The sequence below is a fragment of the Drosophila santomea genome, chromosome X (genome assembly GCF_016746245.2).
Source record: "Drosophila santomea strain STO CAGO 1482 chromosome X, Prin_Dsan_1.1, whole genome shotgun sequence".
In the NCBI taxonomy this organism is placed as follows: Eukaryota; Metazoa; Arthropoda; class Insecta; order Diptera; family Drosophilidae; genus Drosophila; species Drosophila santomea.
The window spans coordinates 8,984,106-9,009,343 of record NC_053021.2 but is presented as its reverse complement, the minus strand read 5'-3'; the positions used below and the strand labels follow the sequence as shown (position 1 = coordinate 9,009,343).

General features: G+C 47.1%; 5 protein-coding genes across 6 annotated transcripts in view; 2 read left to right on the top strand and 3 right to left on the bottom strand.

Annotated features, from left to right (window-relative positions):
- Positions 1-1,227: 1,227 nt before the first annotated feature.
- LOC120456662 (1-acylglycerol-3-phosphate O-acyltransferase Pnpla3) lies at positions 1,228-3,281 on the bottom strand. Its single transcript, XM_039643595.2, has 2 exons — positions 2,647-3,281; positions 1,228-2,414 (listed from the first exon to the last, which is right to left on the bottom strand). The coding sequence occupies exons 1-2, from the start codon at positions 3,109-3,111 to the stop codon at positions 1,518-1,520; spliced, it is 1,362 nt and encodes a 453-aa protein (XP_039499529.1). The 5' UTR covers positions 3,112-3,281; the 3' UTR covers positions 1,228-1,517.
- A 768-nt stretch (positions 3,282-4,049) lies between these two features.
- Positions 4,050-5,315, top strand: LOC120456396 (transmembrane emp24 domain-containing protein 5). Of its 2 annotated transcripts, none has more exons than XM_039643224.1 (2): positions 4,050-4,127; positions 4,192-5,315. In XM_039643224.1, the coding sequence occupies exons 1-2, from the start codon at positions 4,119-4,121 to the stop codon at positions 4,909-4,911; spliced, it is 729 nt and encodes a 242-aa protein (XP_039499158.1). In that variant the 5' UTR covers positions 4,050-4,118; the 3' UTR covers positions 4,912-5,315. The 2 variants fall into 2 exon arrangements, with proteins under 2 accessions (XP_039499158.1, XP_039499159.1); XM_039643225.1 differs by having other exon boundaries at positions 4,057-4,076.
- A 567-nt stretch (positions 5,316-5,882) lies between these two features.
- On the bottom strand, positions 5,883-6,617 carry LOC120456397 (NADH dehydrogenase [ubiquinone] 1 beta subcomplex subunit 7). Its single transcript, XM_039643226.1, has 2 exons — positions 6,459-6,617; positions 5,883-6,393 (listed from the first exon to the last, which is right to left on the bottom strand). The coding sequence occupies exon 2, from the start codon at positions 6,390-6,392 to the stop codon at positions 6,039-6,041; it is 354 nt and encodes a 117-aa protein (XP_039499160.1). The 5' UTR covers position 6,393; positions 6,459-6,617; the 3' UTR covers positions 5,883-6,038.
- Positions 6,618-7,118: 501 nt separating this feature from the next.
- LOC120456064 (E3 ubiquitin-protein ligase highwire) overlaps positions 7,119-25,238 on the top strand; it is a 43,559-nt gene continuing 25,439 nt past the window's right edge. Inside the window, exons 1-13 of the mRNA XM_039642654.2 lie at positions 7,119-7,433; positions 9,262-10,372; positions 10,435-10,821; positions 10,881-12,000; positions 12,064-12,763; positions 12,835-12,974; positions 13,037-13,602; positions 13,664-14,714; positions 14,778-15,059; positions 15,119-17,660; positions 17,720-17,867; positions 17,929-18,031; positions 18,099-18,234. Of these exons, the coding sequence (XP_039498588.1) occupies positions 7,363-7,433; positions 9,262-10,372; positions 10,435-10,821; positions 10,881-12,000; positions 12,064-12,763; positions 12,835-12,974; positions 13,037-13,602; positions 13,664-14,714; positions 14,778-15,059; positions 15,119-17,660; positions 17,720-17,867; positions 17,929-18,031; positions 18,099-18,234 (8,357 nt within the window). The 5' untranslated portion in view covers positions 7,119-7,362. The remainder of the gene's footprint in view (positions 7,434-9,261; positions 10,373-10,434; positions 10,822-10,880; positions 12,001-12,063; positions 12,764-12,834; positions 12,975-13,036; positions 13,603-13,663; positions 14,715-14,777; positions 15,060-15,118; positions 17,661-17,719; positions 17,868-17,928; positions 18,032-18,098; positions 18,235-25,238) is intronic.
- On the bottom strand, positions 18,545-25,141 carry LOC120456067. The gene is made up of 5 exons (XM_039642656.1): positions 24,986-25,141; positions 20,670-21,045; positions 19,857-20,234; positions 19,635-19,794; positions 18,545-19,579 (listed from the first exon to the last, which is right to left on the bottom strand). The coding sequence occupies exons 2-5, from the start codon at positions 20,835-20,837 to the stop codon at positions 18,885-18,887; spliced, it is 1,401 nt and encodes a 466-aa protein (XP_039498590.1). The 5' UTR covers positions 20,838-21,045; positions 24,986-25,141; the 3' UTR covers positions 18,545-18,884.

The following is a 25,238-nucleotide window of genomic DNA, read 5'->3' as shown; positions in this document are numbered from 1 at the left end:
TATTAGCGCAAAAAATTCCATTTGAAAATACCTTCCAGTAATAGCCTTGATTGTGTCTTATAGAGGCTTTTCGATAGAACAACCATTATGATAAGTAAATCTACTCTTTGTCCACAACACAAAAACATCTCATACTGGCTTTGTCATTGTAGTACTTCATAACATATTGATATTGATAGGTAAATCCGATTCTTCCGATTGAAGACTCGTTCTTCTTCAAGCAACGATAAGTGAATATTCTCTATAAGTTCCATTAAGCTTTACTGCTCCAATTAACATTTTAGATGGGTAGATCCTCGGTGAAAGTGCAATGCACCGATCGTTTGTCGGTCCGTTCGATGATCATGGAGGTAACGATCGTTATGGGACAGCCCAATGTAATGGGAATGCCAACCGCAAGGTGTGTATACGTCTACGGGGGGGCCACCGAGTGTAAAGATGTTAATGGAGACGGACTTTGGACCTGGTCTCCCCAGCCGATCTCCCCGTTCAGATGCCGACGATGACGAGGTCTGGTCTTCCAGTCTTCGCCTGGCAACGACAATTCTTATCGCGGAGAAAGAGGGGAGCGGAGAGTGTGCCCATAAAGGCGCTCCAACTATAAACGTAATCAAGAGTAAGTACTATAAAAAAAAAATGAATGACTTTATAAAACACACACACGCAGAAAAATGGGAGGAAAGAGTCCCAGGGAAGAGAGTTGCAACGGGAGGGGGGGCGATAAAGCCTAAGGATGAGCTCCCGCCTGCGGCGTAAGGGGCGTGTCATCCTTTAATCACCACGAGTGCGAGCGAGATGGCCGAGGGGCAAAGTGCAGAAAGTGGCGTGATTCTTATTATTCATTCTCTCGCTTCTGATTATTGAGTATGATATTGCACAAACTCGTATGTACATATGTACATACATATATGGGTACTATTGCGCCGACTTCTCTGATCTTGTCGTGCATCATCCTCTCTTGCGTTGCACCTTGCTGATAAGAATCTGCGTCAGAGCCTCGGATCTGGAGGTTATATCAGTTTACTCGGATAGAAGAATCGAGTGCAACGCAGCAAGCGGATTTCAATTATTTTGGGTTTCTTCGCAGATTTCTTTTTTTTTTTTTGGTTTGGCTAGGACCTTAACAAGAAGTTAATAAGTAATAAATTTAACTGTGGACTTCTTAATTATATTGTGTACTAACTTAAATTGGATTTAAAATCCTTTCTTGTTTTTTTCAATACATCAACATCGAGTTTATTAATTACAATTATTTTGGTTATTTGGTTCACAGCAGTCAGAGTACATAAAAACATTAAAAAATACGATGTTTGAGAAAACAGAACGCGGAAAAAGTTTGTCTATTAAATAAAAGTAATTGCGCGAAACAGACATAAAAATCAATTGGAAACCGATCGATTGACGATCGCTGATAAAGCTAATGGCGCCTAATGAACGCCGCCGGATGTCCCCTCTACCCCAGCCGACTCCTCAGCCACCTGATCTTCCGATTCAATTTGGCTGGCCTCGCACACTCGTTAGGCCTTGACTTTGTCGTTATCGCTATCACCCAGTGGCGTCGATGGGGGGCAGGAGGTGCTCGAAGCGTAACAGGCGGCCGGTGCCTGCATCAGAGCGAGATCAAAGTGCGGCTGCTCGCAGAGCGTGAGACTCTGGCTGAGATGGCGGGCGACAACTTGGACCATGTGCCTGGCCAGCGGCGGTGCGAACAATACGCGACACAGGAGCGACCAGGTGGAGCCCATGAGTGAACTGGCATAGTGATCGTGCTCCTCTGGAGGCCTCTTTTCCAGACCTTTCTCTCTGATCGGTGTCAGATTATCCGTGTTGGTAGCGTCTTTTTGGTGGTCCTTCTCGTTATTTCTAATCTTCATTTCCAAAATCCTTTCGTCCCTGATCTTTTCCTGCTGGTTCTTCTTGGTCCTTCGTGAACTTTGTCTTTGAGTCTTATGTTTACGGTTCCTGCGCTTCTTATGCTGCATATCCTTCTTGTTTATAGTCATGCGATTTATGTGCTCCTTCTCAAGATCCCTTGGGCTCTCACGCAGCTCCTTCTCCCTCTCCATCTGCTCGTGGATCCAACTAATCATGCCCTTCTCCTGGACCCTGAAACCCTCCTTGAGAAAGCTATTCCTGCGCAGGAATTGGAGCGCATCATCGTAGCCCTGCTGACAAAAATTGGCCATGAAGTCCGCTCTGCCCGGCACCAGGATTCGCACCATGCGACGCAGATTCCTCCGGGACAAACGGATGCAAGTGTTCGCCCAATTGATGTTCAGCTGGAGCAGATGGGGGTTCTGATCCCGTGGGCATATGTCGCTCTCCCCGCAAAATGGACTTACGGTGACGGTGTGCTCGTCCAGCAGGGGCAGATTATCGGAAAAGGCCCCATCCATATAGCGAACTCCGCGTACCTGATAAGACATATATTTCATATATATACATACATATATTCAAGTTGAACACCTGGTTTGAAATTTTCGTTTAAACGTTTTTGATCATCTTAATTTCGGGAGTAAAATTGCCTACGCAAAAACATTTAAATTTCCTACGTTTCTTCATTGTTATTAGATATTTTAAAGAATGTACGTGATATTTGCTTCTAATAGGTTTATTAATGTTTTCAATAATAATTAAGAAACTCACCTGCGGAGGCACCAATCCAGAAAGTCCGGGAATGAAGCACGAGCACATGAGGGCCTGGAGGAGCTCCTGCCGGGAGCTGAACTCCGACATGACCACGTTGCGGCGATCGCTGACGCGGGTGAGGGATATATGGAGCCGTCCGCTGGCCAGCAGATGGGCATCCTCAGGCAACCAGCTTCGCATGCCCTCGAGGAGGCACTCCGGCAGATTGAACCACGGACTGAAGGCGCCCAACGAATGCCGTTGTATCTCCTGGACAACTCGCAGGAAATCCCCGGCCATGCATTCAAGCGGGAGATCACAGATCAGACAGCAGGCGGCCAAGGCACCGGCGGATGCGCCGGCAATCCTCTCCAGCAACAGTTGGGGGGCGTGTTGGCGTAGGCAGACGGCCACGCCCACATGGTAGATGCCCAGGAAGCCACAGCCGGAAAAGGAAAGACTCCTCCTGGTTCGGATCTTCATCGTTGCGAATATAACCTATTCGTGGCAAATAATCACTTCACGTGATCAGCTAAAACTGACATATAATCCGGTATGTCTGTCTCTTTTTCGCCTGATTTTTCCGATTTTTTGTTGACGTTTTTTCTTCTATTTTTCCAAGTTTTCTTTCGAGCTTATTCTAGGCCTGATCAGTGTGACCTTGCAAAGTAGTTTTCAATACAATAAAATACTGATTAAAAGGGTTTTCAAACAACACAAGCTATTTTGTTTTATTTAAAATCTTTACTGTAATTTTACATTTGTGATTTCTTATCATCTTGATGTGATTTTTGGCTCCTTATTCCATTTTTAAAGCCACAGGACTAAGTGGTCAAGCCATTTTCGTACCTCTACTCAGGGGCTTATAGTTTGTTAAATTTTTTGATTTAAATTATGGATTTATTTTGTTTTTTAATTTATTTGGTTTTAGGTACATTTAATTTTCACATTTAAATTTGCCGCTTATCCAGAGTCCGTTATTTACCAGCGTTGCCGGATCTTGATTCTAAAATCTATGTAAAATTTAATTAAATAAAAACTAGTTTTAAGTTATTTGTATATATTATAGAACATCTATCAAATTTGCCGTCGTTATTGCTTTTATTCAGAGCCCAGTTGCTATAATTATTATTATTATAGTAAGATGGACCAAGACTTGAAAAGTCTGAATCACTGAGTTTTAGGAGCCATGGCAACTCAGGCCTTCAGATGAGTTGCTATAATTATTTTCCAGCTATTGGCGTTAAAACTTCAATAAAATTCTTTAATATATTTAAATTTTTATGCCCACTTTTGAAAAACTAAATTTTGTTATTTTGATATTGTATAAGACCGCAGAATCTAAAAATAGCCAAATCTAGCTAAAAAAAAAAGTAGTTGACTTGGCGAAAAATGTGAACGCTTTTTAAATTTCCAATCTCTGCGCGGTAAACGGGCACACTGCCGCGGTAAGCATTTTGTATTTTTAATATTAGTTTAAACAGCTCACAATGCAAGCGGTAAGATAAAGAGCCGGCTAAATTTAGCCACCATTACTCATTACCTTTGCGTCACTGCGTCCAGATCTGGCTGGGAATGCCTGGGTTGGTCCTGCTCCCTCTCGTCGCAGCACTTCTGCTGGGCGTCCAGGATGCGGAAGCCTACGACAAGGAGATGACCGTCTATGTGGACGCCGGCAAAACGGAGTGCCTCTACCACTCAGTGCGTCAGGGCGAGACCATCGACTTTGAGTACCAGGTAATCGATGGCGGGCATGGTGACCTGGACATCAGCTTCACTTTGCTGGATCCCATTGGCTTGGTGATAGTGAGTGACTTCAAGAAACCGGAGAATGTCCATCGCCACGAGGTGGCCAAGGAGGGCGACTATCGGTTCTGCTTCGACAACAGTTTCAGCATGTTCAACCGCAAGACGGTGTTCTTCGAGCTGATTGTGGAGCGCGAGGGCGAGGAGCTACAGGGTGACACGCAGTGGAACGAGGTGGATGAGCTTACGGGTCTTTCACGGGACGAGTATTACGATATGAAGGTGCAGGACATCATGGACTTCATTGGACGCATTCGTCTGCAGCTCAACAAGGCACGCCAGTTGCAGGATGTCCTGCGATCACACGAGGCACGCGATCGCAATCTGGCCGAGTCCAATTTCCAGAAGGTCAACCACTGGTCTATGCTGCAAATTAGCGCCATGATCGGTGTTGGCCTCATCCAGGTGTTCATGCTGCGCAGCATCTTTGCCACCGGCGGACGCATGCATAATCTGTGGCGCAAATTGGGCATTTGATGGGTCGGTCCTGTGTCTGGTGCCGAGGAGAAGCCTCTACCAAAGATTTGCGTGCCGGAGCAACGAGGATGCATTTATTGAATGAGTTAAAGCCATCCGGCAGCTGGATCCTCCCCCACTAGTTAGAATGTAATTTATAAAACAAACCACTTGCCATCATCAGTAGTTCGTTAGTTTCCATACATATGCATATATATATCATATATTATGTAGTCAGGAGATATAGTATTCCGTATATTTCTAGATATGCGGGTGTGTGATTGTGATATACGGGGTGTGTTGTGTGTGCGCGCATGTTCGTTGCATTGTTAAACGAAAGCAATTGTACGATTAAGCCAGGAGATGAGTTTGATATTAAGCTTAAAATTGCAGAAACCAGTGAATAAAAGGTGTTTTACTGCCTACACGGGAGTTTGATTTCTTTAATAATTATGCTTAAATGGAAACGTTTTTGAAGGGTTTCCTCCAAGTTAAAAATTAATTGGTTGAAAGACTTTTCCTGTATGAATATTTGCAGCTATCTCACAGTTGTTAAATGTTCTAAAAATTGTCAACTGCTTAGATAGGGAATACTTGTTGACGACCAAAGGCCATTGTATTCCAATTACCTATTTGAGGTGAACACAAAAATTGCATTAGGAACCACGCTGACAATTGGAATCTGTGAAATCTACTCAATTTGATTATATTCTATTCGCTGTCGAGAATCGGATATATTTCGTTTTGAAGGCACTTTGAATGAATTCAACTGGTGACACTTTTCGAGTTGGGAGATACATCAATTTGTTTATTTATATATCCGCTCAGATCTACTATAGCTGCCAATAACATCCATAACTTGAACCCACGGCTCATCCACCTAAATCGATTTAAATATCGATGATCTTTTCACGATCCACATCTTCAAGACACTCGTCGGCTTTTTTTGAACAGTTTTTCAATCGTTTAATGGATAATAAAAAAAAAAATGGTTAGCAGATCCGCATTATTACTAGCATGGAGTTGTTTATTGACATTTCCGCTGGAAACTAGCTTGCAACATGGGGCAGTGGCAGTGAATCCGCGGCCAGGAGCGTCACCTGATGGTGTTTTGGGGGTGTTTTTGTATAGGGATGTCTAGCTTAAGCCTAGGCGGCCCTGTTGAGGCGCTTTTGGCGCTCCAGCAGCCGGCGCTCCCGCTCGAACTCCTTCATGCGGAGCACGTAGTCCTCGTACTCGCAGGTGAGGTACTCGTGCTTCTGGTGGGCGCACTTGTACACAAACGGGAAGGTGTCGCTGCGGCAGGCCTGGTAGGCGATGGCCAGGTGGGCGCAGTAGTCGCGGAATTCCAGCGGCAGCTTGGCGGACTCCATCTCCTCCTGGGTGGCGATCATCACACGCTCCTTGCGCGACTCGAAGCCCAGCAGTGGGTCAAAGGTGGGCACCACATCCGGGCCGGGCATCACGTCCGGTTTCAAGTAGTGCGTCAGCGCGTTGCCCATCCTGCGGGTGGGGAAAAAGCGTTTTAGTACACTCGCAAGCCATTGAAATTCGCACAATTAAATTACGTAAAATGTTTTTCTTCGATTTTGGTTGCGCCGCAGCTGTCAAAGTTCTTCTTCTTGCCCCTGTTGTTTTTGTTGCTGTGACAGCTGCTAGACAGAGTTGCCAGCTAGCGTTGCGCCGGCGTTTTTCAGCACTAAACAAACAGTTGAGGTGTTGTAATGAAACTGAAATATTTTAAAATGTAAACTTTTGTAACGGAACTTATAAGGAAAAGGCAAACGGATTTTCAAAGTTGAACATAAAATGCGCAATTTCAGGCTTGATACTTATGCGTAGTGTCATAATAGACAACTGAAAAACCTTGGTAAGTGCCGGAAAGGTAGTGTTCAAATCTGCTTTATCAAAATTTATTTCGTGGGCAACATGCCATTATTGTGTATGCAATTTAAAATACTTTTTACGCCGACCAAACTTTAATCGGAAAGCTCGGAAATATTTAAGACGGCAAGCCGCGCGAATAGGACATTTTCTTACCAACACTGTCTCCCGCACAGCTGAGCACCCTCTCTCGCAGGAAGCGTACAAAAACAACAACATCCAAGGGGGTGAAGAGAGCGGGACGAAACTTTTAGTTCTCTCGTTCCCATTGTACCGTTGCGTTGTCGTTCGGTGTGTGTTTCCTTTTTTTTTTGCGTGAAAGTGACAAAAGGCAAATGGCAAAAACAAAGGGCACTCAAATTGCCAGACGATGCTCGGCAAAATAGTTCAATTCTAGTTGTTAATTCATATTTCGTTTAACCGCTGTGCAATATAAATCATTAGCCAAAGAAGAGAAGAGAAAAACGGGAGAGAGTGAGCATAACGTTGTAACGGTAGACGGCAACAGTAACGGTAACGGTAACGGAGCATTAGAATATATAGAAAATATCGATTGGAGCACTGGATCTAACGGGAAATCGGGCCAAAATGGTTGGCCTGCTCAATCCGCTTAAGTATGGCGACCACTTCTACGAGCTGTACACGAACAACACGCGCAGGTAATCCCCGCCAGCATCTGGATAACTAGATGTCCCGGAGTCCCATACACTTCCCACCCCCTAACCCCTCTACATCCCCTCTACGTTCCGTACAGCCCATCCGACTTGGGGTTGAAAAATCGATCGCTGCACTCGGCTTCGGCTTCCAATCTGGGTCTTCAACCCCTACACATTTCACATTCGCTCTCCGCGACGTCGCAGCACCCCCCGATTTTTGGGGGTTGCAACGGGCGGAAGTGGACAGTCCTGCGCCGAACAGCTGAGCGCTGCTCGCAATCAGCTGACTGCCGAGAGCCTCGCGACCTGCATTAACCCACTGATGGCACACGGGGCGATGGATGTCTCTCCCCATTAACCCGCCAAAAATTTATTATCGTTGGAAAATCATATCAAACGATTGGGGTCTGCGTTCTGCCGAATAGAACATTAACTTTAATGACTAAAATATATTTAAAAGCAAGAAAATGTGTGCTGGGTCAGGCTTAAAGTTTAAACCTTTGCTAGTATTTATGAAAAATCGTGCATTTTTTAAGGTAAACCTAATATATTGAGTAGCATTCACTATTATAGCAGCTACAAGACCTGCAAATCAAAATATATAGGAGTTTTAAGATTGAACCAGGGCTTAAAGGAATAGCTGTCATACAAACTTTAAGTGCTCTAGCCAATTTGGGACCTTGGCCTTAAGGTTACCTTAGTTGTACACCTGGACAACAGTTAGTTGGCAAAAGGTCGACTCAGCTCAAGAACATCGATTTAGCTGAAGGCGTGCTAAACTGTCTTGTTTTTATTGATTGCTGCTAAATTGCTTTAGAATACTTAATCTTTTGTGCCAAGGTTTGGGGTTTTCGTGTTCCATGAGTTGGTCGTTTTTCCACAAAGGAACTTGTATTCAAAAGTATTACACATTGTATTTAATATTTACATTTGATATAACTATTTAATTTTGAAAATTAATTAAGTGCACTTCATTAATTGCTGGAAATAAAGTGTTTCAAACACATAATTCTCAACAAGCTTACATAAACATGTACTTCCCAGTAATTGCCACTTTGTGGGTAAATGGCGCGCAAATGAACCGCATTTGAGATGCATCCAACTGTATTGAAAACCACCTGTCAGCTGCAGGATACAAAGTTCCGGATGCACACGTTCGCATCAGTGGTCACATGTGTATATTTGTAGACCCAAAAGCTTGCACCTTGGTGCCCGATATGTGTTCATGTGCATCTGTCGTCCAAAAATAACGACCGCCATCCAGGATGAAAGCTTACAGGCTGATAAGAGCCAATAAGAGCGAAAAGCTTCCTATAGGCAAACAAAAACAAATGCAAATCCTTCGCCAGGACCTCGCAACATTAAGCTTGTTCCCTCTTTCAGTTAGTTGGGATGCGTTTTTGATTTACGACTTGAAGTTGCATTAGTGTCCCTAAATATTTGCATAAGTTTTGTTTTTCAAGTGAGTCAGTTGGCAAGTAATTCGCGCGTTTTAATAATCAACTATTTTATAGTTTACAAAATAATAACAGTATTCGTGTATACCTTTTTCAAAGTGGGAAATACAAAATATATGTCCCACCTGTCGAACAGATACACATTTATAAAAAAAAAAAATGAAAAGAGGTGTTTCATTCAAAAATGTGTTTTTTTTTATTACAAAATATTATTTTGAAGAAATTTTTTAAGGAATTTTAGAACTTGTGTTCCTGAAGCTGAAATAGATTTTCTGAATAGCTTATTCGATCTTAATTTTTTCTTGATTTGTAATTCAAGTTGATCATACATTTTGTAGAATATTTTTAAACCCATATTTTTCTTCCTGTTTCAGAAAAATGCAACACGATCGCAAGGTGTTAACGAAACGCAAAAGTCGGAAGGACAAATCGGCGGCCGCAATGGCCGCGGCAGCTGCTGCAGCGGTTCTGGAGGGGAATGCGGGAGCTGGTGGACTGGTGAATCCACTGGATCCACCGCTGGTCAAGGAACAACTGATGATCCTGCCCTCGTTTCCGGTGGCGCACATTGAACTCGATCCGAATGCGTCCAAGTTCGCGGTCTTCTCGGCCATTCGATCCACGGTGCTGGAGGCAGAGACCCGCTACTCCCTGTTCCATGAGGGCGGAGCAGCCGGTGGCCCGGGCGGTTCGAGTCTGAAGAAGTGGAGCAATAACCTCAACTCAGCCTGTTGCATGATGTGTGCCCACAGCTGCATGATAAGCAACCTTCTCGATTGCTCCTGCCACGCCCACTTGGCCATGCACGGAGCCGTTGGGCCTGGCAATGCCGGACCTGGTGGACCAGTTGGCGTCATTGTCGATGGCCGGGTACCGGCTCCAGTGCCGGTGGTGGTCGGAGGACCCGGTTTGCCAGCGGAGAAGCGACCACGTCGGGATAGCGCCAACAGCGATGCGGATTCGGACACGGAGGAGCCCACCGAACGGGAGCCCGTCTACGCCACAGTGCCGCTGATTGTGGGCGCTGGATTGCGCAGTCTCTTCGAGCTCATCGCCGATGCCCGGCACGTTCATCCGCTGCTGTGCACCAAGGCATTGAAGGCACTGCTGGACGTCATCCAGGGACAGCAGCCGGAGAGTTTCAAGCTAGAACCGGAGGAGCTAATCATTCCGCTGTACGATCTCCTACTCGATTTGGCCACCATGCCGGCTGCACTCAATTCGGCCACCGGTGCGGAGGCCAACTGGTCGGCCATGGCCTGTGCCGCGCTCCTGGGACTGTGCATAGCTCGCGGTGATACGGGCAAGATGCTCAAGGCCATTGCCGCCATGCTGATGACGCCGCGTCAGCTCTCCGCCCAGATTGTCCAGCTGCCGGTGGTACTGGCCACGTTGCAGCACACGGTGATCAGTGCGGCGTTGAATAAGCCCACCAGGCCGGATTTCCACAGCCACGGAGTGCCGCACAACTCGCTGATTGATGAGGTGAGTGATGCACTTGGCTATTTTATGTTTGGTTACATATAAACTTTCCATTTTCTTTATAGTTTCCTCTGAAGCTGCCGCCGTTGAGCACAGGTGCTCCCATCACCTCGCCTGCAATGGCCTGCGATGGAGTGTTTGTCTATCTACTCTATGGCGGAACGCTGCTGAAGATCGGCACTGGCTTTGGGGGATCCTACAAGGGTCACGTCTATGCCCAGAATGAGGACTTCAGCCACGAGAGGAGCGCCTGGCTGGGCTACAGTGGCGGGCAGCTCTACTTTCGGCGCACCTGTCGCCGCAGTGCCGGTGACCAACTGCAAATGGTGGGCCTGGACACGCTGGCCATCAAGGCGATGAGTCCCTTGAGCATGCTGCACATGCGCGAAGGACTCAACTACGTGCTCTTCACGGACGACGACTCACTGCACGCCATCTGCAGCAATCGCGATGTAAGTATCTCTTTTCGATATATGTAAATGTTTAACTATATGAGCATATTTATTAATAGGATACACTGGTGGTGAAGAAACTGAATCTGTACCATAATAGCTACAACATTGATCCGCCGCCCTTTGAACTGCCGCTGCAGTTGGCGCGCAAGAAGTTCCGGACCTTGGGATACGCGGCCTTCGAGGATGAGCTGCTCAATCAGTATCAGATCCAGCGCATCCAGTCGGCCCACAATAGTTTCGAGCCAAAGCTACCCGCTCCCTGCCGAGATGCGGATGTGGATGTAATGGGCATGGCCTGCGGCAAGGAGTTTGGCTTGGTGCGGGCCAGTAATGGTCGGGTCTACTATTATGGAAAATCGGCTGCCCTCGGATTGAAGTGCGTGGGTCGAACGCCGACACTCAAGCTCACCGAACTGGTCATCTCCAAGGCGGCCAATATTGTCCATGTGGCCGTGGGACATGATGGCATTCATTCACTGTTGGTCAACGATGATGGCACCGTTTTCTTTGCGGGTACAGCGCGGCGCGGTGAAGATGGAGATAGCAGCAAGAACCGTAGGCAACCGAAGGCGGTTAAACCGAAGAAGATGACCAAGATCGATGGCCATGTGGTGGTGCATGCCGCCTGCAACAATGGCACCTCTGCATTTGTCACCAAAACCGGAAAGCTGATCATGTACGGCAAGGATACAGCCCACTGCGATGCCATGGGTTTCGTTAGTGAGCTGCTGGACCAGCATGTGACCAAGGTGGCGCTGGGCAAGGCGCATTGTGTGGCCCTAAATGCGAAGGGGCAGCTTTTCTCGTTCGGGCTGAACAACAAGGGTCAGTGTGGCAGGATATTCAACAAGTTGCAGCCGGTGAAGGATGTGCCGCCATTTGCCTCATCCTCAACGGCAGCCGCCTGTTTTGCATCCCTGCTGCCGCTGGACAAGCGCCTCAAGCTGGACTTCTCCACGCTGTGCGACTACGATGATCATAATCTGGTGCAGGGTCAGTGCCGCGTGTGCGTCATCTGTCGGGAATGCACGGGATACAATATTAGCTGCGTCTCCGCTCTAAATGTACCACTGGATCAGCGATTGGCGGGCAGTATATGTCCCTGTGGCCACGGCGATGCGGGCTGTGCCAAGTGTGGACTGTGCGCCGCCTGCATTGCCCTCCAGGATAGCGATGGTGGGTTCATCTGCCGTTCAAGCAATCCTTAGTTGCATGTTTAATACCATTCTTTACTTGCAGAGGCCAAAACGGAACTGAAACCTCCACCAAGTGACGTACAACAGCGCCAGCAGCGCTCCAAAACCCTCATCATGCGTCGCAAGGAGCGCAAGGGTGAACTGGAAACAGGAGCCGCCGGAGGTGGAGCTGCCACGCCCACTGACCTGGACAAGGATCCGCCTCGAGTGGCGCCGCTGGCGCCGCAGCTGCTGCAGCTCACCAGCTCATCGCCTGTGGTGCAGGTGGCTTGTGGATTGCACCATACGGTGGTGCTCACCTTGGCCGGTGAAGTCTACACTTTTGGCAGCAATCAGTATGGTCAGTTGGGCAGTGGTGATCTGCAGCCGGTGAGCGGACCAGTTCGGGTCCAGGTGCCCGGTGCTATCAGTCAGGTGGCCGCTGGGAGCAACCACACCGTACTGCTGACATCGAAAGGAATGGTCTACACGTTTGGCAATTACCAGAAGGGGCAACTGGGACGGCTGCCCAGTGATTATGGATTAAAGCCACCGCCCCAGGATGATGACTCTCCGGTGGGTCCTGGATCTGATGGAGGAGCAGGTGGATCGCCAACAGTTGCGCCAGTGGGTATGCCTGGACCGGAGCGATCCCAATCGCCAGGCAACGTGCAGCCCAGTGGCTCCAAGGAGATGCCTCCACTGCTGCCGGTGCTCACCCAGCGTCAGAAGTTCCTGTGGAATTGTTCACCCGGAGCCGTCTTGTATGAAAAAAAAACCGAATGAATTAGTAGAATAATGATTGCTAATGATTATCTATACTAATACTTTGCAGTGGCTTGGGTCCTTGTTATGGCAAGAAGGTAACCTGGATTGGAGCCAATGGAGATCAAACCTTTATCAAGATCGACGAATCCCTGATCACGGCACAAATGCTGCCCAAGATGCATGTGGTGGCCAATAAGAAGACGATATGTAAGTGGCTCACAAGATACTGATCACATCACTTACCAATCTCTTACTCATCCCTGAAATAGTGCTCATCCCCAGCATTCCGCTGTCCTTCCACACGCTCTCCATAAATCGGCGGGATGGCAGCTGTACTGCCCATTATCGTGGGCAAACCAACTTCGTGAAATTGATGCAAGCACAGCCAGAGCAACAGCAGCCGGAGATTAACTCCAATTTGGATGTGGCCGTGACTCCAGTTGCGGATTCACCGGCTAATGCCTCCACGTCGTCGCTTATTACGGCCTTGACGGGCACAGCCACGGCTGGAGTGCCCATCAACGAGCAGATGTCCCGAAGCATGCACGAGGCCAGGAATCAGATCTTTGAGGAACAGCAACCGGAGGTGGCATCATCTGCTGCAGCAGCAGCAGCAGCAGTAGTAGCTCCTGGAACACCGGTATCAGCGGGTTCAGTGCCAAGGAGTCGTCGTGGTGGCAAGCAGGGTACCAATTCACCGGAACCCGTTCCATCGCCACCGCAACTGGCCTTCACCATGGATCCCACCTACAATGTTCTCTGGGTTTTCGATGGAGCTGCACGGAAACTGCGCTGTCACAATGTGGTGGCCAGTGACATCAACGAGAGCGAAGCGGTAAGCTAACGAATGAAATCAGTTTCTTGTATTGCTTCTCTAGACGCTTGCTCTCTTCCAGAACGCGGCCACTTATCGATCGTTGCTCTCGCCGGAGTTATCTTTGCCGGATCGGGTGGATTCTCGTGTGGCCCGCTCGCAGGCCTCCTTGAACTTACTCGCCTGTCTGGACATCCTAACCTCGGCGCAGGACAACATACCCGGATGCTTCGAGCAGCCGCTGTTGAAGCAAACCCAACAGACGGCGGAAACGCAGGCGGGTGAATTCCAGGTAGTCAACCGGTTCGATAACTTTGGCGGCGGTTGGGGCTACTCCGGTCATAGTGTGGAGGCCATACGCTTCTCGGCGGACACCGATATTGTGATCTGTGGCTTCGGCATGTTCGGCGGTCGCGGCGAGTACAGTTGCAAGCTGAAGCTCTTCGATTTGGGCGGCGATGGTGGTGGCTACGAGAAGGAAGGCATCCTGATTAGCGAGACCAAGGAGGTGCCCTACGAGTGCGGTGCCAGGAGCAAACATCACATACTTCTGCCCAAACCGGTCAGTGCGGTAGCTGGCAGATGGTATTTAGTGTGGGCCCGGATTGCAGGACCCTCCTCCGATTGCGGATCCTGCGGTCAGGCGTCCGTGACCACCGAGGATCAGGTGGTTTTCTCCTTCAAGTCCAGCAAGAAGGCAAACAATGGCACCGACGTCAATTCCGGCCAGATACCAGCCATTCTGTACCGACTGGTCACCCAGGATTGCAAACAGACGCCGGCCCAAATGGACGCCGATCCTGTGCAGCGTATTTCCCGGGCCTTTGCCAACAGTGTGAGTCGTGAGTGCTTCGAAAGCCTGGTGGTCCTGCTTAGTTGGTCGTGGGATTGCTTCAAGCTGCAGCTGCGCGAGGAGCGCGATCGCTCCCGGCCACTGCAGCTGCAACAGTCGCTGCAGTACCTCGGCTATGTCATCAAGTCGTGTCTGCGCCTGCTGCGCAAGTACACAAACGAGATTTACCCGCAGCGGAGCTCCTCCACATCGCTGGCAACGGGCGGTGGTGGATCCAATGCAGCCCATGGTAGTGGCGTAGTGACCACTACCAAGATGGTTCCGTCTAAGGCAAATAAAGGTAAAACCCATCTGCTTACATTAGAAGCTCCCATTTTTTCTAATGTACTCCTCCAATTTCCAGACAAGAATGCACCGCGCGTGGCGGGCAATGCAGCCGTAATGGCCAAGTACTTTGGTGACCCCTCGCCATCGGTTGCCCCAAACATGATAAGCAGTGCCAGCAGCAGCGGAGGAGCACCATCCACATCGGCCTCGGCAGCGGTGGCACCTGGCAGCGGAACTCCCGTCACCCGGAAGACCAACATGGAGAACATCCAACTGGCGGAGTGCATCGGCAATGTAAGAGCTCTGCTCATTGGCATCTTTTGCGATGACATCTTCAAGGATATTGCCACGGATGAGGGTGAGCTTCAAGTCTGAAAGTTAGTTAACGTCTTTTTTATGGCATCCACTACTTTGTAGGCTATGAACTGTCGCTGGAGATCCTCGACGAGTGCCACCTGAGCTTTGTGGCCTGTTTCGATGCATTCTACCCGACGTCCTCGTTGAAGTGGAACTGCCTGTGCGATCTGCTCGCCCAGATGGATAGGGGAGCCTTGCATTCCCGCCTGCTAAGTGCGATCCTTGCTGGATTGTGCTCGCCATCGGTGAAGCTCAGGGCCACTTTCTCACTGCTAAGTGCGGCTGGAAACGAACGCCAGTCGATCATCAGTCCCAGCGACAACTCTGGCTTGCCCATGGTCTCCTCCACGGATGCCCATCCGTATCCCGTGCTGGTGGAGCAAATGATCTATCGCACGCAGCAGGAGAAGAGTGATTTCCTGAGTAATTCGTGGACATTCAAGGATGTGCTTGTGCGTCTGCTGGACATTATTGCCAGTCCCATACGTTCCCGCATTGAGGCGATATACAGCCGGAGCTGTCTTGGCGGCAGCTATCCCGGAAGTAAAGAGTGTGTGAATCAAGGCCTGATTGACAACTGTTGTCATCTGCTGGCCAGAGTTCTGGCCGAGATTGTCTACCAAACGGCGATGGGTGAATACGACAAACTGTTCATGCCACCCAGAACCCTCCATTCGACGGGAGCTCGCTTTGCCCGCTGCGATGTGAGTAGGACCTGGAATACCGGAAACTTTGGACCCGATGCCATTGCCTTCGCCGTGGATCGACCTGGTGTGGCCATAGCTGGCGCCATGGTTTACTCGGGATCCGGTAGCTATGACTATCAGTTGGAGTTGCTGTACGATAATACGGCGGATCTGCAGCCGCAGCACAAGTGGGAGACCCTGGAGTCGGTGTCCGGTAGTTACGATCAGGATGCGGTTCACAACGATCTGGCGGAGATTAAATTCGACCATCCGGTGCACATCAAGGAGAATGCACGCTACGCCCTGCGGCTGTGCTCCCAAGGAGCAAGAACTTGCTCTGGCGATGCGGGAATGCCGGCGGTTCGAGGACCATGTGGCGCCCAGTTCCATTTCTATGCCTGCGATCTTAGCTTCAATGGAACCACTCCAGCCAGGGGTCAATTGCCATGCATTCTGTACTATAGCACGCCAATGAAACAGGATGGAAACTCGGCCAGCGGACGAACGGGCGATGGCACCAATGTGGCCACTCACATGGAGGATCGCATGATGCTTCTTGGACCACATGAGGTATCCACCCGCGATACAGCTCTGCAAATCGCCGCTGATATAACCAAAAAGTGCACTGAACTGTTGATTTTGGCACGCAATGCAATGGCTGCATCTTGTTCGCCTTCGGATAATAGTTCCAATCACACTCAGACCATCGATTCCGAGCACAATATCACACCCATCGAGGAGCACATGGACATCAATTGGGCGAACAATTCCAGGACAGCTGCCCTGCCAACAGCCCTAGATCCGCAGCTGTCTACGGCCAGGGATTTGGGCAAACGCATTGAGTCATTCAGCAAGGGTCTCATGGAGACGCTGAAGTTCGACAAGCGTTCCACGAATCCCTTCGAGATGGAAATTGAGATCGGAGCCACCGAAGTGGAGGAATCGGCGGATCTGAGAAATGGCCAAAGCCAGAGTGTAAGCCAGAGTCAGAGTCAAAGTGTTCCGATAAACGGCAATGAACGAACTACAGACTTTGAGTTCGCCGAGCAACCAGCTCAACAGTCAATGCCCCAGCATCTGCACTCCGATTCGGAGGAGGCTCCTCTGGAGGTGGCCGGCATGGCTGCCGGTTCCGGAGCTAGTGTCGCCGATGGATCTGGCGGAGTGGCAGGAGTGGGCAGTCAAGCGGCCGCAGTGCAGCTGCTGGAGGTATTCAATCTGGCCGCCTCCAATATGTTCCATACGTTATTGCCACTGGTCTATGCACACATTGCCAATCTGGCCTGCAGTGATCCAAAGAGTTCCGTCCAGATACTGGGTTTGATCAAGGAGATACTGCCGCACATCGCTGCCCTAAATCAGTTGCACGTGTCCAAGGATCAGCGACAACCGGAGCCGGCTCTTTTTGCTACCCAGACCTCTGGGTCTGGCAATTCCAATTCGAGCAGCACCACCAGCAACCACTATTGTGTGGTGGAGAGTGATCATCCGTACAAGAGTGCCAGCATTAGTAGCTATCGCGTGGAGTTCCCGCCCTGCGTGCAGTGGCTAACCATCGAGTTTGACCCGCAGTGTGGCACTGCTCAGCTGGAAGATTACCTGCTCCTGTCGATTCCAATGCGTCCAGCATCGCAGGCGCCGCCAGTGCCGCATGTGGATGACTATCTGGAGCAGGCGGATAACAATGTGCATGGTGCGGGCGACAGGAGACGCACCACAGGCGGTGGCATCGCCGGAAGTGGAGCAGCGCCGAACACGCACCAACGCTCCGCCAGTGTCCAGTTGACCATGGCCAGTTGCTGCCGCAGTCCAGGTGGTGGAAATGCGCCGGGCTCTGCTTCCGCGCCCAGTTCCACGCCTCTGCGCAGCCAGGATCCCAATGACAGGGAGTGGATTGTGGTCAAGAAGTTCAATACGTAAGTAGGAACATATCCGAAGTAGGATTTATAATCATATATGATTCGTTTTGTTTTAGTGCTTCCACCTGGCTACACAATGTCCTCATCCTGCCCGGCAACTGCGTGGAGTTCTCCCTGGAAACAGCCTCACTTTATGCCCAGGATCCGCACAACAATCGCTTTGGCTTCAAGTGTCTAGTCGTGGGCTACGACAATCCCACATCGGTGAGTTAATTTCCTGTTTAGTACTATCTCTTTCTAAACTGTGTTCTTCCGTCTCGCTCAGATTAATGCCAGCAATTCGTGTCTGATACGACTGGAGCAGGAGTTGGCCTATTTGGGTGGCATGTGCAGTGCCAATCTGATGAAGAAGGAGCTCAATCTGCCAGGTGATTTATCCAAGCCATACTATTACTCAGGCTTATATTATATTTATATGTATGCTCATTACTTCAGATGACAAAGACGTGGAAGACATGAGCGGCATTGAGGAGACCATCAACACTCATCATACCCTGCTCTCCAAGGGATTTGCCCTATCTGAACCCCAGTTGACCGTTCACCAGGCTTTGGAATCCTATTTGCCCATCGGGTGAGTTTTTTTTTAAACCCTTATGTATTTCTAAACAAATTAATAAGAGCATTTATAAATATTGAAGTATCGAAAGCAGAAATGAACATGCTTCCAACAGGATTTCCCTTTCAAAGTTTACGATTATCTTGTAAACATGTGTCGAGCTTCTAAAAATATTTACGAAATCCATTGGACCAATAAAACTTTTGTTTATATGTCCAACTCATGTGTCATCCGCTATTTGTATACAATATTATATTAGCTGACTTTGCTGGTAAATATCTTTACCATTAACATATATGTAACCGTATAGCAAGAGCACCACATGTTGGCTTTATATTGATTTATTCCATATACGTACTTGGTGGGATATGGCTAACCCACCTGGATATTTCTGGGCAAGATCCCAGCCTACATGCGACTATTTACATGGGCCACTTACAACTGACGAACATTGCGAGTTATGAATAATTAGATTAAGATATATTACGACTAACTGTAGGCTATGGTTTTGGTACAGCGAAAGGTCACGCATTGGTGGTTCCGTATGATCGGTGGTGATAATGGTAATGGCAATGGTGCTCCAACCACTCCACCGCCCACCGCTCCTCTAGCTTCATTCAGCTCTATGTCTCTGTGCTATCCATATGTGTCTTTCCTTGGCGTGTCTACAAATCAGTCTTTAGCAGGCCAGCGTTCTCGATTTGGTATACGATCTGGGTTTCCTTGTAAGTGCGCGGTTCCGGCTGCACTACGTCCAGCTTGCGACGTCGTCGCTTTTGCACCACTCGCCACCACAGCAAAAGGATCAGTAGGAGCATCAGCAGTCCCAGCAGAACACTTCCCGATATAATATAGGCCATATAGCTGTGCTCCCGGCACTCATCGCTGATCAGCGATCGCAGCGGGGCATACGGCTGGATTTGGCTTTGGCCCACCATATCGGGCGGATGGAACATCAGCTGATCGCTGTGCAGTCGAAAGAACTCCGCTCGCGGCAATGGTGGCTCCACATTCCTGTCCAGCTGCTCACAGCTCCAGGCGTTATCATAGCGCAGATCGCGTACGTTGAGCGCGAAGCTATTGTCGAATCGGAGAGGTTGTGGTGCCACCCTCTCCGCGGAGCCATCTATCCGAGGATCTGCGCCCGGTCGTGAGCTGCGCAGACTGTTGTTGTGGAAACGCAGCTCCAGGCGCTCGCTCAGCTGATACGAACGATGGACGGTGAGGCTGCGGAAGGCGATCTCACTGGTAGCCCCGAAATCGTTACCCCGTACTGTCACCGCATCCCTGATTTGTGCCTCCAACCACTCACCGTCCACGGATAGGAAATGGTTATCACTCAGGCTTAACTTGGAGACAACTGTGGGAGATCAGATTAAGTTTTTGTTTACAATTTCATGCCAACGAACACTTACGCTTGAAGGAGAAGGCATGGGAGTGGACCTCCTGGAACTGATTACTCCGCAGACTCAGCTCGTTGGTGACCTCGAGCTCGTAGAAGGCGCGCGTGGGCAGATCGCCCAGGAATTGACAGTTGGCGATGCTCATCTGCTCCACGGCGAATTTCTTAAAGGCCTATGAGAACAATCAGAATTTGGAGTTATCTAGTTACCATAAAATATAATACTTTCACTCACTTGACTCTCGATGCGCTGAATGGTGACCCCGTCCAGCTTGAGCAGTATGGCACTATCCTTGGTGGTGGTGAAGCCGAATGGCTTCATTAGCTCAATCCGCCCGCCCACGAATGAGATCTCCTCGATGTTGCCATTGATGGCATGCGATTCGATCAGCTTGAGGTTCGTCTGCTCGAACTCCACGATCAGTGCCTTATTGCTGGCATATCGCGGCACACTGAGCGCGTGCTCCCGGAGCACCAGCTGACCCACCTGGCGGAAGATCACTTTGCGCAGACCCATCGTGTCCGCCAGTCGATTGGCCTCCACCAGAAGATCGCGGCAATTGCGTATCTCAATCATGTAGACATTTCCACGCAAAATCGGCAAAGCCATGGGCTGCAAATACAGAAACGGATGAGGTTTATTAAAAAATTATATAAATATTATGGGACTACAATTTGAAGACTAAGTCTTCCAGGAATGCGTGTTATTTATGTATAACATCTGTTTGAAACAACACAACAATCTAACTAATCTAACAGTTCGGCCTATAGATAAAGAATAGGCGATAAAATGTTGCTTAAATTATTACTCATTGGTAACTGGGGCAAAAGCCTAATTTACCTTTGGTCATAATTTATTTATAAAACAATATTTTAGTAGAAAATCAAAAAATAAGCAAAGCTCAAAAGTTTGAAAAATATTCTACTATTATATTAGCAGAAATGTCAGCCATTTTTGCATAATAATATGATCTGATATCATTTAATGTTTTCAGTAATTTACCAAACGCTATGCAAACATTAGTTATTTGCCGTATAACTGACTCACCTGGTCGGAGTTGTTGCAGTCGCAGGTGATGGTATTGCCGTACTCCCCGCAGGTGACCTTCGCCAGATCCGCCTGCTCCGCCTGGACAGCGAGGAGTAGGCAGGTGAGGAACGGCAGGAGGAGCCGCGTCCATGTCGTCGGATCCTTGAGATTTCTGATATTCCGCATGATTGGTCGACTGATCCGCCTGTGGCCAATTATTCACTCATATTAACTGCTGCCTTTTGCGCGCCCTCACACTTTTCGCCTTCTCTATTCTCCGGCCCACTCTTTGTTCATTTTCCAGTTGTGTTTACCATCCGCTCCGCCGAGCACTGCTCTCCGCCGTAATTGTAGACCGTTTCGCTCCAGCCTTATCTTTGAAGGTGTTCCTTATCTGTAATACACGTGAAGCTCGTATTATTGTTGTGTGCGTTTGCATTTGTGTGTCTGGGTGGGTGCCGTGTGTGTGTGTCTCGTTTTGAAATCAAGCTTATTTCACTCTTTATAGCTGATGATGCTACGTTCACTCTAAAGCCCACAACCGCCAAAAACTAACTGAAAAAAATGGGTACACACTTCTGCTTTCTTTAAGATAAGAAAGTAATATATTGGGGGGAAATTTAAAATCTGAAGTCATTCCTTTAGTTTAGTTAGTAGTAGATACGAGTTGTTCAAAAAAGTTATTCTACGTTACTGAAAAATCTTTCTACACGTAAAATTTTGTATTCTGAACTGGAATTGGTTAACATATGTAAGTTATTATATTATTTCTGTGCATCGAGATTAGGAGCCTATTGTTTATATTCCAACATTTTTGAATCTGATCTGATGATCTACAAATTTTTTGGTCATTACTGCAAAATGTGAATATTCTTGGCAAAGTGGCGTATCAGTTCTTCTAAAAGCTTCAGGGGGCAGTTAAGTGTTGCAAGAAACGACATAATGAACTTCCAACTGTGATCGATTGCCGATCTTGAGACGAATTTTGGACCAACTACTTTGGTGGCAGTTGAGAGTGTCGATCATAATCAGCTAACGATATTGCCCAACGATCTGCAAACACACTCGTTTTTCAAGTTGTGGACGTGAATGTGGACGTGGACGAGGGTCTAATTGAATCACAACACCCTCTCCAATTGTGATCACTTCGTTCGTCAGCAGTTTCTCCTGCCCTCCAATCACCACCGTTTCCTCCATCCGTTAATTGAATTCTGAGGTCGCACATGCACGATCGACCAAAACTGTGGACTGAAAATCTCTCTGGCCCTTGGAAATGGAAATGGAGACTTCGTCTGGGTCTCTGATGGTAGCCCGAACATGAGCAATTATGCTTTGTTATTTGTTTATGGCCATTTCGATTTCCATTTGTTTATAGAACTCAATTTGCGCGAGAGGGAAATTTACTCAAGTCCGAGAGTCGAATGTTGAGTCTCCAACTCGATCTCAAGTGGCGACTGCTTAAATATTTGCGCACGAGTCGGGGAATTCGAGAAACCGGCACGATTGGGCATTCCAGAGGCTCCAAGTTCAGAATCACATACGATTATGCCAAGTCTGACATAGCGCTATATTCGTATTACCCACTTAACATATTCAAACTGCAAACTGCAGTTGGGAAATCTTTTGTGAAAAGCCCTTAAAGAATTACTTTTGATAATGCAATTCCAGGAACAGGTTAATACGCTGTTTTTACAACTCAATGTTTGATGGAAGTACTTTACTGGCTTAGTTCGAAAGATACTGTCAACTGGAGTGTTGTAAAGATAGTGCAGATCTAATGTCTCACTATAAACAAGGAAAATTCATTATTAAAGTCATAATACCTCATTGTCCCTATTTTTATCATTGAAGTATGTACATTGCACCCCACGGGCCGGGGCCTTAGAATTCCGGATGCGTTGCAGAGCCGGTGGCCAACCCTTTGGGGTTGAATCAAGTGAACCAAGTGAACCAAGTGAACCAAGTGAATCAAGTGAATGAAGTGACATTCATTGAGTTGACTTGCGGTTAGGAAATTGAATTAAAGCGCAATTGCATTTCCTGTCGAGTAAAAAGTCGCGCACACGCACCGTAAAATCCGTACAATTACTGTCCATAAAATCCCCTTGGACTACGCCCCTTTATTACGCTCAATTAGGAGGCAATTATTATATAAATAGTGTTTCTATGTCCTATCAGATGTGCCCTTTGGGCCTTATTTAAAGGTGGCAATAGTGCTAACTGAGAATTTAAAAAAATGGGTTTTTCCGATAGTTACTTACTATTACAAAATCCACAATTTTGGCGTCTCTATAATGACAGGTGGCAAATGGAATTGTGCAATATTTCAGTTAATATTCATGGGCTTTTCAGCCGTGCATTAAACATCATTTTGGATTTTTGCAATCATTGGGCCAGCAAAGCTTTTAAACCATGTACATTGGCCACAGTCGTTATTTTGGCCACAATTACATGTGCGAATGGCAATTAGCACATTTCATGGACTTGCAACTATTGACTGGAATTTAATCGAAGCACAACTGAACGAATCGAAAGCTAGCATTGCAATGAACTGCTTCACATCGTGGTAGTAACTAGGTTACCCGATTCCAGGGCACTATCTTATCACCACCTTGTATCCATACATCCGATAAGATAACGAAGTGAGTCAGTAGTCGAGTGATTGCCACATTTGACTCAATTCTCGCAGGATGACGATGACACATGCGTGTTTCGTTACCAGGGCTTTTGAAAAGTATTACTCCATGCAGTTTACACAGCTGAATGGCGTTAACGGTAAACTTAATGACTAACTGGAGTATTTACGTCTGGGGAAATCAGTCATGGTAAAACATTGAGAATTCAAGTTTTACCTCGATATAACACACATTTAAAACTTGCATTTTATGCATAACAAGAAAAATGAAACGAAAATGTTTCTGTTTGATTATTAAACATAAAAAAACATTATTTTTATGATCATTCATTGAGCCTTACTAGAAAACCTACACCTTTTTACAAAATCCTGTCATTGCCCTTTTCTACGTTATTTCTCAATGTGTATTTTCTCCGTAAAGATGGCTATAAAAAAATGAACTACAAGCTTTGCAGCAATTTAGCAAATCTTATCTTTTGCAAAACTGTCGCCGACTTTCTTTCAAAGCCCGAAGATAATTGTTAAAAGCGAATGTACCGCAGAAGCTCATTTAGCCAAAGGTCCAACCAGCCTTAAAAAGCGAAAAAGTATAAGTATGTAAAATGCTGAGGCCACTTGACGGGGTTAATGATTTTAGCCTGCTCTTTGCTTTCTACTACTTGAAACTCGTGCATTTGCTTTGCTTTTGGTTCTCCGCCACCTCTTTTCATACACTTGGCACAATTTTTGATTAACCTTTCATAAAAGTAAAAGTTCCTTAAGTGAAGCATATCTCACATTACAAATTAACCGACTGAAAGTTTAAAATGGTTCAAAGAAAAGCCATTTAGATTCCTTGGGAATTAAGTCTTTGGCTTGCAATTTTTAAATCAAAATATATAACATTTCCATTTCATTATTTATCATTTAAATTTGATATCCAAAAGTTCGTTTTCTGGAGTCTTGACTGTGACTTGGAGCAAATTGCAAATACATTTTTGTAACAATGACTTTGGGGTTGGACTTTTTGCCGTTCCGAAACTGTTTTTATGGCAAACGCGAACTAAAAACAGATTTTTATTTAACGTTTGCTTTCCTCCGACGTCATTTAACCTTGAAATATCTAAAATACGACGATGACGAGCAGCGGACATAATGGATATGGATATATGGCAAGGTGTCTGCCAATTTAAATACGTACATACATACATATATACAAATATATATTTTATTTAGCAAGGGGGCGTTTGTTCACAAATCCACACTGCTAATTTATATTCCCCGGGGGAATTGCAAAAAAAAAAAGAAAAACGAAACAAGTATAAAACACAAGAATGGAGAGATGCTAAATTCTTGTTTGGGGCTTTGATTTGTTTGTGTGTTTCGTTTGTTTTGTTTTTTTTATGCGTGGGTCGTGATCACCGCGAAAAAAAAATCGGGAGAAGAGAGCTGAAAGAGGGAAGAATTCTTTCTCTCCGTTTGTTTGAAATCTTTTTTTTTTGATTTTGACTTGTCCCCCAGCATATTTGCAAAGGCAAAACGCAAACAGTTTTTCCCTCTCTCGCTATTACTTTTTTTTTTTTTTACTTTTTATTACTTTGAACTTTATGGCGGTTCCAGAAACGCACACACACGTAAACACACTTTTGGCTTTTGGCACATATGAAAACTATGGAAAACACTTAAAAAAAAAAAAATTATGTGATGTGTTTAAGCGCACCTTAGTCGCAAATTGCCCAAGTAAATAGTCGCATTTATTTCTATTAGCTGCTAAAACTAAAAACACGCGAGTGCTCCGGCGGTTTCTCCGCTACAAAGGCTTGTGTTTGTTGGGCGGCCAACCGGCGTAAGCGCGTGCAAATGACAAACTGAGCGCCAAAGCGGCGAACGCCAAACGGCGAACGCGAGTGCCCAACCTCCGGCCAGAATCAGTGATGCGCTCTTGGCTGCTAATGTGCCAGCATATAGATAGC